The sequence below is a fragment of the Ostrea edulis genome, chromosome 9 (genome assembly GCF_947568905.1).
Source record: "Ostrea edulis chromosome 9, xbOstEdul1.1, whole genome shotgun sequence".
NCBI lineage: Eukaryota > Metazoa > Mollusca > Bivalvia > Ostreida > Ostreidae > Ostrea > Ostrea edulis.
Genome location: NC_079172.1, coordinates 26478362 through 26494866, shown reverse-complemented (window position 1 = coordinate 26494866; position 16505 = coordinate 26478362). Strand labels below are relative to the sequence as shown.

General features: G+C 37.3%; 1 protein-coding gene across 1 annotated transcript; it reads left to right on the top strand.

Moving 5' to 3' along the window:
* The first annotated feature begins 601 nt into the window (after window positions 1–601).
* LOC125660302 (mucin-5AC-like) lies at window positions 602–15401 on the top strand. Its single transcript, XM_048892121.2, has 7 exons — window positions 602–719; window positions 871–979; window positions 10621–10831; window positions 11159–11170; window positions 12706–12809; window positions 12976–13040; window positions 13150–15401. Exons 1-7 carry the CDS (start codon window positions 685–687, stop codon window positions 14930–14932), a joined length of 2319 nt encoding a protein of 772 aa, XP_048748078.2. The 5' UTR covers window positions 602–684; the 3' UTR covers window positions 14933–15401.
* The last annotated feature ends 1104 nt before the right edge of the window (window positions 15402–16505 follow it).

Genomic DNA, 16505 nt, shown 5'->3' with positions numbered 1-16505 from the left:
TAACAACTCAAGGTTATGACAAACGGGACACCTTCAGCTTCTCCACCGTTAACTTCCCATATTTATGTATCAATATTCCATTATCACCTGCATACGGTATTTATATCTCTCAGGTGATTCAATACGCAAGAACTTGTTCTATGAATACTCCGTTTTTAAATCAAGGTAGGCTATTGACAAATAAGTTGATGAAACTGGGGTTTACACAGTCTGGTTTAAAGTTAGCATTTTGCAAATTTTATGGTCATTATAACGATCTAATTTACCAATACAACTTCTCATTGGGTAAAATGTTGTCTGACATGATTTGTATCAATCGAGGTCGTTCTTTGCACGCTGATTTTGACCGCGGATTGCTACGTTTGCCTGATCGGGGTGTGGAACTCATGGTGGGTGTGACAGGTCGACAGAGGATTCTTACTTCTCCTAGGCACCTGACTCCACCTCTAGTATGTCCAGTGGTCCGTGTTTGCTCTACTCTTAAGTTTGTATTCTTCATAGGAGTTATGAAATAGATTGATATTCGTTATCTTCACTTTTTCGAACATTTACGGGAAACAGGTAAGGATTGAAATACTTCCTTTATCAAGGTAAGCGACATCCGTGTCATACAAATTTCATACGTGCACACGCACACCGTATTACTGGAAAAGTTCAAACCAATATTGGTACTTCGGATCTGTCATGGACTTGCATTTGTTTAAGAACGACATGAAAAAGTGAGTTTGTCTTTAATTATGCATTACAATGAATGCCTATCAAAAATCCTAGTTTAAGATACATGTACTTTAATATTCAGATGGGATTTTTGGTGAAAATTGTAAAATATGAAGGATTCTACAAATCATTTGGTCTTGACTTTCCTTCTAGGGAAAATAACCTTGGTTATCAAGACTGGACTTCCCCAAAGGAGTGCACATGGATGAACAAAATCACCAGCGAGGATTTTCGGAAAGAATTTAATGATCGTTCTGTCCGGGTACTGTATGACCAATAAAATTGTTTTCTTGTTGAATTTTGAATTATAAATAATCACATTTACCAGTGTTCTATGTCGTTTCAGTACAGTTTTTTGCTGAATTTTTCGATAACAGAGCTGGCCTCTCTACTTAGTGGTAAACACATACGGTATTTGTATTATGAGAATTTACAAGCAATGGAAAATATTTTCTCTCTCTACAATATACCCCATGCTTCCATAATTTTTGTACATTTAAAATACAAACAACCTATTACAAACATTCATTCCTAAAATATTAATTAATTACTATTTGATATACATGTATCTTTTTAAAGTTGAGATTGATTTATTATGAATGTTAATTAAAATCTCAGGTGGTTTTTCAATTTCTTTTAAGATTTCGGGAAAAACCTGAATGAATTTCAGAAACTTGTAGAGTTGAAGATTTTAGACCGGTCTATTGAAAATTAGCTTCTTATAGGGATATCAGATACAAACGTAGTATACTTATTTATCAAACTCAAACAGGCTATCAAATTTCTCCCAAACGACTTTTCACATATCATAAGAGAAATAAATTTCTGAAAATCGATTTAAATGAATTATGTTGAGTGCACTTAGGTCATTATTACAAATGAAAATCAAAAGTTTACCATTAAATGCTTCAATGTTTGTATTACATTATACGCACACGAATTTTATTCCTGAATACTCTCTCTCTCTCTCTCTCTCTCTCTCTCCATATCCTTGAAATTAGCAGTAGTGTCCTTCTATAGAATAATATAAGCGCCGAGTATTTATTGAAATCACGTGGTATATACTCCACGACATCACATGAAAAGGTACTTAATGGGGAACCCTGGTGCTTTTGTTGAACTTATCGTTACCAAACATTTAACGGTATCGCTCATCTTTAGCATGACCCCATTTCTGAAATATTACAAAGAGCAGTGTAATGTCAGTGTCCTCTCTTCGTAATCATACAGGTCGCCTCTTTTCAGAAAATGATAGCAGTAGGTAAACTATAACCCAAGCGTGCCGACTGGCGATAAAGAAACTCGTTTATGATGGTGTAGTTTTACACAATATAGATATTATTTTTTGTAGTATGTTCATGCAATATACACCTCATGGAGGAAATAGGTATCAAAGTAGTAGAATTCGTACCTACCGTATGCACCGATAGGCTGTTGTTGTGCAAAACAAATCTCTAGTAAAGTATCAAGTTCAACGTTTCTTTGCTAATGAAGTGAAATCGGCATTAGAAAAGGGTAATGCTGGTGAAAACGTAGAAAATGACCTTCACGTATCCGAAATAAAAGCAATTCATGCTAAATGCAAGTACTTGTACCTTATACACACAATCGAGTGATTAACTGACCATGACTATATCGTCGGTGCCTTTGATAAAAAGGGAGAATGGCGTGACATCGTCACTTAATCGTCGATAAATGGAACAGTTATAAAATTTATTGCCATTGAAATTTTGCGTCATATGCAGAATAGATTTCTCTCCCTAAGTTTGAATACCAAAGCTTTGATTTACTTTAAGTTAATTCCATGAAATAGGAAAATACGATTTTAAAGTGCATGCCATTTATTTTACATCGTATATGAATACTATATTGCCACAATATTCGCGATGGCTTAAAGTTCGCAGACATTTTTCAAATCGCGAACTAACACCGTAATCTTTAATCTCCCTTGGGCAGACATGATATAAACCCAAGTTTTTGTGATATTGGCAATTGTTTACATGTACATAGATATATGCGTGCCTGGACTTAAATGACACTACCAGGCACTGGCCTGTGTGGTAGAGCGAGGACGGGCCATCAGGAAAGACAGAATAATTCCGGATATTTGTTTTCAATAATTCCTAACATTGGATTCCAGATTGTCTTTTGTGTCATATTTAACCTTACGAAAGATACTTCTCATGTTGGAAAACACCGAAACGTTAATGCACCAGACTGACTCTACCTCTCAGTACTCGTTCAGTCCTGAAGTGACTTTCAATTTAGGCTTGGTGACATCATTCATGAATCTAGCTTTTTCTGAATATTTCACCATGGATAGTTTCGTCCTGATTTTCGTTTTGATCTCGGTGTGGGACACATTGACAATAATAGGTCTTGGCTTCCCTCTGCTACCTGAAATTCTATGTGTAACAATTATATCACTTATCTAACTTTTCCCCTGTATTTTGTTGAATAAAGGCTCTTGTGAACAGTGTATTTTCTTCGTCACTTTCAAACCTATTTCACGAGAATACTCTTCATTTTGGTTGGCCATTGAAAAGATGAAATTTTTCAAAACTATGCTATGCTTCAGTTTTAGACACATTTAAAATCCCAGTCAATGGGCCGAATGAATATGATTATACTGGATTCCTAAACTACACAAAAATTCTTACTCACAAAAATACATTTCTGGATCCAGTAAGTGCTCTACCAAGTCCCTATCTTTGCTCCTCACGAAAATATTAACAGCTGTGAAAGAGAAACTTCAAACTTACTGTGCGACTACATATGCCAGAAGTGGTGTAAATAAAATGTGGATTCTAAAAAATTCTAAAGATCTTTTAATAAGCTTCAAAACGCAAAACATTTCTCAAATCAACAACATCAAAACGTATAATTTATCAACACTTTACACGACCATTCCTCACGATAAATCAAAGACTAGACTTTTTGACATCATAGACAGTTGCTTCTTCAACAAAAATGGAAAACGGAAAAAATCATATCTAGTGATCAGTGATCCAAAAAAATAACTTTTTTAAACACCATTCTGATTCCACACACAAGTACTCTAAAGTTGAAATAAAATATATGATAGAGTTCCTCATTGACAATATCTTCGTGGTCTTTGGTGATTAGGTCTTCCAACAGTCTGTTGGGATTCCCATGGGCACGAATTGTGCTCCTTTGTTAGCTGACCTGTTTTTATATTCCTATGAAGCAGAATTTATTCATAAACTTCTACGTGAGAAGAAAAAAACATCTTGCTGTGGCCTTCAATTCGACATTTAAAAATAATACTTTTCATTGATATTTGGATTCGATATATCCCTGTGAGCTCAAAATAAAAGACACATCAGAGTCTTCCACTTCTGCTTCATACTTAGATATTTTATTGAAAGTAGATATCAACGGCATATTAATTACTCAACTTTACGACAAACGGGATAATTTCAGCTTATCCATCGTCAACTTCCTATATTTATGTAGTAATATTCCATTACCACCTGCATATGGTGTTTAATTCTCTCAACTGATTCGATACGCAAGAGCTTGTTCTGCGGATGGCCAGTTTTCAAATGGAGGCAAGCTACCGACAAATAAGTTGATGGTGCAGGGGTTTCAACGGTCTCGTTTAAAGACAGCATTTTACAAATATAGGTCATTATAATGATGTAGTTTGCCAATACAACCTATCATTGGGTCAAATGCTGTCTAACGTGCTTCATACCGATTGTTAGATCGTTCTTGGCACACTGATTTTGACTACGGATAACTCCGTTTCTATATCCAGGAGTCCATGTTTGCCCAACAATCTATTTTGTATTGCTTATGGGAGTTATGAGATTGATCACTGTTCGTTATCTTCATCTTTTGCTTAATCTTTGCGCTCTCTGTGCTGTTCTGTCCTCTGCGTCTGTTCTAACTTCTGCTTGCGAATTCTAATCTTTCTATCAATTTCTCCGTCTGGATTGTGACTTTTTCTTCTTATCTCTCTACATCACAAATAAGTTTCCTGTGTTGATTTTTTTTTTAATTTTCTTACACCGTTTGCCCACCTCAGATTTAACAAAAAGTTTATCTTTCTTTATCAAGAAAAAGCAAAGATAACAGATACCGAATATATGAGAGCCCCTAGAAATACCAAAAGGCGAGATAAATTGTCTAGAAATTATTGTGAAGATTTGCTGCAAAAGAAAGCTGGATTTATAAACTCAGAACTGTGCCACAAAAACTCACTCATCAACACTAGAGGACAATTTAAAAGACAAAATATTCACATAAACATATATATCGTCCAAGATATGTGGTCAAAAATTGCAATTTGAGTTCTGGACGGACTTTTGAATTCAAAAGTACTGAATAGTGTTACATATGTAACCGTATGAATCCTGGCATGAATTTACTTAGTGCAATAGATATTCTAGTATATTTGATTATTTGTACTAGAATGGGCAATCCGTAATAAACATGATAATAAGATATTATGTATATATATATATATATATATATATATATATATATATATATATATATATATTATATTAATAATAATAGTGCATACTGGGCCATGCATGTTTATGCAAGACTTGGGTTTCTTCGGAGTCCGCTTTCGTCTAGAGGTTAGAACATTCCAGGGCCGTAAATTAACCTTCAATTTGGAGGAGGCAGGAAATTAGGCGGGGGTCTGGGGGCCGCCCAGGCCCCCAGACGCTGAGCACATTTTGTGCACACTGAACACGTTTCGTGCAAAATCCTTGATTCTAGGGCCTTCTAAGATGTTACTTGACTAACTCATTCTAAAAGAAAGATTTGGAATGCTTTTTAAGGGAGGTATCATGTTCTTAGTTATTGGAAACAACATAAATTCTAATGAACTTTAAATTTTAATTTTTTTTGCTCAAAAGTTGGAGGAGGCAGCTGCCTCCTCCGCCTCCATGTAATTTACGGCCCTGCATTCGCCCAGCATGCGGAATGCCGGGTTTCGAATCCCAGCCGCGACCAATCTAATTAAAATCAGATTTCTTAAATCTGCGCCGTATAATCTGTGTAAGAAGTATTGTAGCGATTGTGAGCGCATCCTACAATCTGATTTTAATTAAATTGGGCCGCGACAGACCTAAGTCGTTAAAACAGGTAGTGGCAGTTCCATCGCCACTCGGCATCAGATATGAATGTTACGGGCCCTCGGAGATGCCTTTAAAAACGGATGCCCCGTGTCACAGTAGGTGTGGCACGTTTAAGAACCCTCACTGCTCAATAGCCATAAACACCGAGCATAGGCCTAAATTTGAAGCCCTTCACCGGTCTTGGTGACGTCTCCATATTAGTGAAAAATTCTCGAGAGAGACGTTAAACAATATCCAATAAATTTTTGGAGTCCGTTTTCTGTAAGGTATGTTGGATCTGGTTAGTTCATATATATCGGTCAAACTCCGTGCAGTGTCAATTATCCGGAAATACGAAAACGAAAGTAGTCCAACTGGTGACAAAAAACACTACAGCTCTTAGTGCTTTAAGGAGGTATTCTAAATCGTCATACTGGTTGACTTCCTTTTAAAATATGGATGAAAATATATATGCAAGGTGAAGATAACGAACAGTGATCAATCTCATAACTCCTACAAGCAATACAAAATAGATAGTTGGGCAAACACGGACCCCTGGACACACTAATCCGAGATTCCTCTGACTCTTACCCCCGCTTTTATATTTGACATGTGCGGGGGAGAGTCAGAGGGGACTCCATATTGAAAAGCTGGTGTCGCTGCTTTACCTACCTCTTAAAACTTTATTTCGCGGATCTATCTTCCAAGACGTGAGAATTCAGTTAACGGAAGATAAATCTATAAATAGATCATGATTAATACGATGCTATCGCCGTTTAAACGGCCCTAACACCGACAAATAGAGCATCACTTGAATTAGGTCGCCGCCTCGCCATTTGATTTCTTTGCGCATGACGTCAGCACATGTAAACACAAAATTCCATCGTTTAAACGGCGATAGCATCGTATTAATCATGATGTATTTGTAGAATAATCTTCCGATAACTGAATCCTCGCGTCTTGGAAGATGGGTCCGCGAAATAAAGTTGTAAGAGGTAGGTAAAGCAGCGACACCAGCTGGTGTCGCTGAATTCCCACTTTTCAATATGGAGTCCGCTCTGACTCTCCCCCGCACATGTCAAATATAAAAGCGGGGGTAAGAGTCAGAGGAATCTCGGATTATGGACACACCAGAGGTGGGATCAGGTGCCTAGGAGGAGTAAGCATCCCCTGTTGACCGGTCACACCCGCCGTGAGCCCCATATCCTGATCAGGTAAACGGAGTTATCCGCAGTCAAATATCAATAATATTTATCTATTCATTTCAAATATCATTGCCTAACTGAGTAGCCCAGTAGGTTAGCACATCGACTGCTGAAATGTAGATCGCGGGTTTAATTCCAGAAGGGGCTTTAATATTTTTTTTCCAGATTGCTTTCTTTTAAAATTGCATTTTTCTTACTATAATAAAGTAAATTTGAAAGTTTTCAATATCAAAAATATTGTGCATATCCACCACTTTTCATTCATATCACATTTCTCTGGTGTACCGGTAGCGTTGCTCCTTACAAATGACATTTTGAATATCCAAACCTACACACCTTATATGGAGTTGCACGTCAATTAGCCTACAAGGTTTGAAATATAACAAGTGATATACCGTTTTTAAGATCACTTATCGGAATGAGATGAAAAGTGAATTGAAATGTTTTCATGCACAGTGTGTTGAGTTAGGATTTTCGATCCTAAACGTGTGACCCAAACAGAATTGAATTTGATTAACAGTTGATACGGATATAATGCATCGGTATCATCGAACCAATGTCATTACGAGATTAATTTCATACCAATAGTTCCTGTTACATGGACCTTTCTGTGCACATGGAGCAATTTATATCATAACATAATAATATCTAACTTTGTAAACATTTACATCTCCTTCACAGAATGTTCACATAGAGAAGAACAGCACACAGCGCTATCCTGCATTATCATAATGTCACGTGTACGGAGACATACGGTGATGGGCTACTTTTTAAAAATAAGTCAGGATGGTTTTTCTGCCTGCTCAATCAGTTGATTTATCGCTTGGATGTCTGACAGATGCTTGATGGCTTGTATTATATACATATACGTGTGACCTTTCATTTCGAAAGCTATATTTATATTTCAAAATGAATCCGCACATGTGTCTTCCAATATGTTGCAAGGGACCAATATGTAGCATGAGATTAATTTCATGATATTTATCGAAGTGTGTGTACGACATTTCGCCCTTCAGTGGTTTTTAAACACATGTGCAAGATCAAGACGCCTTTTAATCGTCTATGTACTAGACCCATGCTAATCACACTCTCCCAAATACATCATATATTATGGAGAGCATTTGGGGGACCCACAGGTCATGTTCTACATGATCCATTGTATCGATCCTGACCTACCCTTGTTGATGGGCCAGAATATCATCCTGGTCATCTTCCAACATTACCCTGGTATTTCCAACTTAAAATCATGGCCAAGTCAAGCTGTGTCTTGGTCATCCCAGGGTTACAAAGATAGGATCTTTGCCTCTTGCCAATATTAAACCTGGCGTTCCAATATTACAATCTTTGCCAAGTCAAGATTCAATTTTGGTCATCCCAGGATTATAACCATGACCTACCCAAGCTGCGACCCAGGGGCGCGTTTTACAAAAGAACTTACGACTTACGACCAAGTTTACACACTGGAATTTTCAAGTTTATTGTAAGATCATTCACTCCAAATGCAAAATGGTTTTTTATTTATATTGAAAACTAAGCCTCAGAAAAGTTTTACTTCATTCACTCAAAGTAATAACAGTGTAATACAATTTAAGACTTGCGACTTCGTCGTAAGTTGTTTTGTAAAACGGGTCCCTGGTTACTTTCCTCAATTAACCTGTTTTTCCATCTTATAATCATGGTCATATTAAGATTCAATCTTGGCCATCCCAGCCTGACCAAGACCGAGTTGCAGGGTTATGTTTGTTTAATAGTTCCATTACTCGACAGTATTCTATTAATGTTTTTATATCAGTTCTAATTTTGAAAGGGTTTGGAATGAAACTAAATTTTGTGACGAAAAGATTGTTCAATCAAAAAGCTATGATTTCATTCAATTTAAACTACTATTACATGATTTCATAAAAATACATTGATTGATTGATTGATTATGGTTTTACGCCGTTTTGGCAATATTTCAGTCATTTTACGGTGGTCAAACAAATACATACTTGGAACTTCTGGAGATACACATGAAGTAAATTCATAAAGAAGATTGATTATAACAGTTTACAACGGATCGACGGTTCTTGAAAACGTCTGGATTTATTAAGTTGAACTTTGTGTGAAAGATTTGTTTCTCTGCAAACATTTCACAAATATGATCTATAATCCTCAATTTTTAGGTTGCTTTGTAAGGTTTGGTTTTCTTTTAAAAGGATGGTGATACTTTTAGTGTATCCTTTTAAACACTTTTAGAATATTCTATAATTATGGGGGGAAATTGCACATTTTTTATATTTAAAAGAGTTATTCAATTTGCCGACACATCTTTGCATATTATCAGCAAACGACAAATTACGCATAGCGTACCTAGTTTAAGATTTTTTAGGCATTTGAAGCGAGTGGTTAGTTTAGAGTTAGACCCCTTTCTATATTTATGGTATCACAGAGTTCGGGCCCAAAACGGGCTTAGCCCCCGTGGTACGTACTATGACAGAAAACATGATAATACATCCGAGGTTAAATGGAATCGGCCGAACTGATCCGAGTGAAGACTTTTCTACATATACAATAATGCTGAGATTGTCCTGCTTTAAGTACATGCCAGTATTACGAATCATCTAACATTCTATATGTAAATACTTTCTGTGATTCTCGTGGATTATCATACAACTATCTACATATACATCCTTTCTGTGACTCTCGTGAGTTGCCATACTACTGTTTAAATGTCCTTTCTGAGACTTTTGTGAGTTATCGTACTACAGTCAGCATGTAAATCCTTTCTTTGACTCTCGTGAGTTATCGTATTACTGTCAACATATAAATCCTTTCTGTGACTCTCGTGAGTTATCGTACTACTGTCAACATGTAAATCCTTTCTGTGACTCTCGTGAGTTATCGTACTACTGCCTACATATAATTCCTTTCTGTTACTCTCGTGAGTTATCGTATTACTGTCATCACGTACTTCCTTTCATTAACTCTCGTGAGTTATCGTACAACTGTCTACATATATATCCTTTCTGTGACTCTCGTAAGTTATCGTATTACTGTCTACATGTACATCCTTTCTGTGACTCTCGCTAGTTATCGTACTACAGTCTAGATGTGCTATTTCATTTTGACCTACATATATATTTGTTAAACTTTCGTGAGTTTTATATAGGACACTCGCAGAAATAACGCGGGATATTCCCACAATTTTATGGAAGTCAGATTATCCTGAAATTAAATCATTAGGCCTGTAGTCAACTGTCTTACGCGATTGCTAGGATGTGAAGAAGCCGCTGTATCGCTAGAAAACAACAGAAAATATTCGAATCTCCCTCAGTTTTTTCTTCTAACAAAACACCAATGTTTCCTGTAACTCACCTACAACAGAAATTCCCTTTTCTGTCGTAGATCTGTTCTACGAAAGTTGTGAGACGTAGTATATGAATCGTTTGTTTAACATTGTAAAATTGCTACAACTCATCTTTCAGATCTAACTCTCACAAACCTATGTCAGCTGAATTTTGTGGTACACACATAATTAAAATCGGACGACAAGACAATCGTGTATGTAGAACGTATTTGAAGACGCATGTAAAGTGAAATATTACTCTGAATTGTATTTAAAGGCGACGCTAGAAAACCACAACGAGCGTGAAAGGTTTGGTCGTCAGAGGGTCTCCCTGTCTTCAGAATATGAACGGTTGTCCCCTGCCAAGAAACATACCCGGTACAAGGCACGGATCTTAGTGACGATAGTCATCAGCTGCTTATTGGCGGCCCTTGGAGTCGCAGTAGCTCTTGCCATTGTGTTTGCGAATCAGACGCAGGATAAACAGGGTAAGGTCTTTTGATCTATAGCTAGCATTGTGTGTAACGTTAAAGCTATAGAAAAACAGACAAAAACGAACAGCTCCTAAATATGACACCACGATCTTCAAACCAAATTTTAGATACGTTTAGATATAACGACCCATTCATCAGGTTACCTGTAAACATTAATAAAAATATGAACCTTTGCACTCTCACTAATATGAATTACAGTTCTTTTACCAATATTATAATTTATGTAGATATAATCATGCTTATGAAGGTGATACTGTTAATAAATGACATAATGTTATAGATAACATATCTAATAACAATGTTTTCTTTCCTTGTTTACAGATACTGCAATCAGTAAGTATTGTGACAGGCAATGATATTTCGCTTTAATTCTAAGGTACACTTGTAGTTTCACCATCATGTGACAATATTAATGATTCAAAGTAAAAAAAAAAATCATTTTCACTTGATATACATTGTAGTTTAATTCAATCAATAACCAAAGACAATGTACCACCATTTTAAAGCTATCAGACCTACAATGTACATGCGGACATCAGAATACTGTTTATTTTCATTAAACAGCATAATGAAAATAATTATATAAAACTAGTTAAAATGACAAAATCTTAATCTTAAAAAGTCTTTTTTGAAAGCTGCTTTAATTTAGAGAACAATCAGTAAAGGTATAAGTTTAGATAATCTACGCCACAACGAAAAATACATATAAATCGCATAAATAACACCCCGAGGAGTTGCAAAAGACTATAATGGGGGGGGGGGGGGGGGGGACTTTATGCCATACAGAAAGTAATTTTAAGCCGTTTTATAAAACAAAAACAATGATGAAGGGTTCAGAGTATTTCGTGGCAGTTGCTGATGATTACAAAAATGAGTTTTCCTGTTACACATTTTAAGTCAACTCACTATTTGTTACTTACACGTTTGACGTTTGATTAGTGAGAAACAATCTTCTACCGGCCAGCTACTATAGGAGTCGATTTATACGCAAACATGAAATACGCTACTCGAATATATGATTTATAGAGCACAAATAGTTGTTGGTTTCACATTATTGTTATTAATTTTCTGTACCTACACCAATATTTAGTATGTTTCACCGTCTACAGCGTTTTATCGGTAGTGTAAGGTGAAGATAACGAACTGATCAATCTCATAACTCCTATAAGCAATACAAAATAGATAGTTGGGCAAACACGGACCCCTGGACACACCAGAGGTGGGATCAGGTGTCTAACAACAACACAGGTTTGAATCAATCAAAGTTAGACATATTAATTGGCGAAATCAGTCTCATGATTATGTATTGCCTCGGGTCAGTCTCATGATTATGCATTGCCTCGGATCAGTCTCATGATTATGCATTGCCTCGGGTCAGTCTCATGATTATGCATTGCCTCGGGTCAGTCTCATGATTATGCATTGCCTCGGGTCACGTAACCCTCAAAGCAATGCTGTTGGAGTATGATTGATTGTATATTGTTTAACGTCCCTCTCGAGAATATTTCACTCATATGGAGACGTCACCATTGTTGTCGAAGGGCTATGCTCGGCGCTTACAACCTTTGAGCAGGGGGATCTTTATTGTGCCACACCTGCTGTAACACGGAAACTCGATTTTTGCTGTCTCATCTGATGAACTTTCCCCATCTAGTCACCTCTTACAATAAGCAAGGGGTACTGAGAACCTATTATAACCCGGTTCCTCACGGGAAGTTGGAATATAAAAGTGAATCCAATAACTAATTACATTGACTACATGCATGCACACATCAACGTTTACATGTATAAAAAATGCAAATACTGTGCACAATACCCGGTACTTGTACTCTATTTATCGATGATTAATCAACACAGGTTTGTTTTAGTTGAAGCTAACGGACATATAAGTGTTAACCAGCCATTTTCATCAGCTTTGAAAGACAAAACATCTGAGACATATCGCAACTTCACTGGGGCATTTTCAAAAGCGGTAAGTTGTTCTTATTACTGCCGTTTTGTTCATAAAAGAGAAATTCAATACAGGATGAACAAATGAATATAGATATACAGGCACGTAAATACATACAGTTTTGTGTAGTTCATCTAGTCTCTGATTTCCAAGTGAGTGTAACATCATTTCTTATTATTCTCTTAAGATGACAAGAAGTCTCAAACAAAGTGGACTACCAACTTTGCGGAACTGTGCTATAAAAGATCTTCAGTAAGTGCAGTGTCATGAAAATTTACAGATAAAAATATAACAATTATTTTGAAATTCATTGTTTACACTTTAGTAGTAAGTAAAAACGAAAATAACTTCTGTCTTGCAGGAATGGAAGCATTGTAGTCACATTTTCCTTATATTTCGTACAAGGAAAGGAGGCCATATCTGAAGAAATTGTGGAAACTAAACTTAAAGCAGCATGCGAGAAAAAGAGGGATGGACGTTTTTATCTAAGAGAGTTTCCTGTAAAAACTACAACAATATCAATTTCAAAAATTGTCATTGGAAGCAAATATTTCTCAAATGCACCACATTCAATCACTACTACAACAACAAATATATTAACTAAAACTGGTACTGTAACTCCCATAACTTTAACTACATCTACAATAAATCTTGCAATGAACCCTAATAAACCCACAGTTCTAACAACAACTACAACACCCATCAAATCGACAGCTACATCTACAACTCTCACTACAACTACATCCCCTACAACAAATACAACTCATACAAAAATTACATCCCCTACCACTACTACCACTAGTACAGACCCTACCACTAGTACAACCCCTACCACTACTACCACTAGTACAACCCCTACCACTACTACCACTACTACAACCCCTACCACTAGTACATTCCCTACCACTAGTACAGCCCCTACCACTACTACAACCCCTACCACTAGTACATTCCCTACCACTAGTACAGCCCCTACCACTAGTACAGCCCCTACCACTAGTACAGCCCCTACCACTACTACCACTAGTACAGCCCCTACCACTACTACCACTAGTACAGCCCCTACCACTACTACCACTAGTACAACCCCTACCACTACTACCACTAGTACAGCCCCTACCACTACTACCACAAGTACAGCCTCTACCACTACTACCACTAGTACAGCCCCTACCACTACTACCACTAGTACAGCCCCTACCACTAGTACAGCCCCTACCACTAGTACAACCCCTACCACTACTACCACTAGTACAGCCCCTACCACTACTACAGCCCCTACCACTAGTACAACCCCTACCACTACTACAGCCCCTACCACTAGTACAACCCCTACCACTACTACAGCCCCTACCACTACTACCACTAGTACAGCCCCTACCACTACTACAACCCCTACCACTAGTACAGCCCCTACCACTACTACAACCCCTACCACTAGTACAGCCCCTACCACTACTACAACCCCTACCACTAGTACAGCCCCTACCACTACTACCACTAGTACATCCTCTACCACTAGTACAGCCCCTACCACTACTACCACTAGTACAACCCCTACCACTACTACCACTAGTACAGCCCCTACCACTACTACCACTAGTACAGCCCCTACCACTAGTACAGCCTCTACCACTACTACCACTAGTACAGCCCCTACCACTACTACCACTACTACAACCCCTACCACTAGTACATTCCCTACCACTTCTATTACAAAAAGAACTACTGAAAATAATACCACACTTGTTATGCCTATAACAGAACGTCAAGAAACCCCACACTTAAAAACAAGTATGAAAACAAGTACAACCCCTACCACTACTACCACTAGTACAACCCCTACCACTACTACAGCCCCTACCACTACTACAACCCCTACCACTAGTACAGCCCCTACCACTACTACAACCCCTACCACTAGTACAGCCCCTACCACTACTACCACTAGTACATCCTCTACCACTAGTACAGCCCCTACCACTACTACCACTACTACAACCCCTACCACTAGTACATTCCCTACCACTTCTATTACAAAAAGAACTACTGAAAATAATACCACACTTGTTATGCCTATAACAGAACGTCAAGAAACCCCACACTTAAAAACAAGTATGAAACAAACGAACATTATTCATTAGACCACAAGACATTCCACGTTTCCCTTCACCTCTACCATCACGTCAAGAACCGCACCCTTAACGCTGCGTCACAATACAACGATTAATACTGGAATGACTACTAAACCTTCCCCTTCAATTGTTTTACTTAAACCAACACGTTCAGAAACCCTACACCTTAAGTTAGGTAGACAAAAACGACCATTACTAAAACAAACACCATGGTCTTCCACTTCAATGTTACACCTTCACCACTGCCTGTACCACCAACTCACAAAATCTCGCACTTAGGTCTAATCTGAACACTACAACCATTGTAAATCCAGCCTCCACAACAACTTCTTCTGCAAATACTACCACGACTTTAATTTTTACAGCACTTCTTTTTACAAATACTTTTCATAACTTCATGCTTTACAGCAGGTCAGCCCTAAAAATTCCATTAACACTTATGTCTTACTATCATGACCATTACCCCCCCCCCCCCCCCCCCCCCCAATATAAGAATAAAACGAAAGTCAACCACGCCTGTCCAATACCAAAATAGCCAAAACTAATGTATTATCATTTTGAAATTTAACAAGAGTTCTCAACACCACCAGTGCAATTTCACATATCTATCTGGTCAAGAATCTGGTAAGGCATTGCGCAAATGAGAAACACCCCGAAAGCTTAATTACAATTACATTTAATGGAATTTATCTTAAAATTGGAGGTTTCGTGGCTTTCTTTACAAAAGATTAGAAGATGTGTTCACCAAAATAAAAACTTGATGATATGTGACTTTCACTTGTACTATATGCTTAACAGTTCATGCCACTAAAGTACCTCATGTTATGTATGCATGTCTGAGATGCATGTATATGTACCAACTAAATCAATTTCTAATGAAAATCAAAGTGGACGTGTGTGTGTCTAGATGTATCCAGATAAATGCTTCAAATCATAACGACGAATTCGCAGCAGTTTCGCACAGGAGGTACAGATAAAACAGAAACGACTGTAGATTAAAAAACATTGGGTTTCCAGATGTCGATATCCTGAGCACCTGATCAAAATCATAAAGGAATCATAAGTGTAAAGCGGTGCATCAGTTTTCATCAGGATTAACTGAAAGCATAGTAGGAATTTATTAAAAAATTATTCATTCAAATCCATTGAAATTTGGAGACCATGCCAGATCATAAATATTGTAGGGACCATCAGATTTCCGTCTTTAGAATAAGAAAATCTAAAGGTTGCTGAAAGACCCAGAGGGATATAGATTTATGTCGACCGAGATATAGAGCGTAAAAACAAACCAACTGTTTTAATCATATAACACCTTTGTCTTCAGTTAGATCGATGTGACCATCCGAAATTGATGGAGAAATCAGGCACTCTGCTACCTGTATGAGGAAAATGATTTCCAAAAAATAACAATCAACATAGACCATTGTCATTGGTGCTTTAAATTGTGTGTTTACTTTCAAGTGTTTATGTAGATTTCTTTCATTGTACCTAGATTATCATATCTGCATCGTTTACTTAATAGCATGTTACATTAAAAAAGCGAGAGCCCATAGAAATAATGTATGCTCATAGCGCATATAAT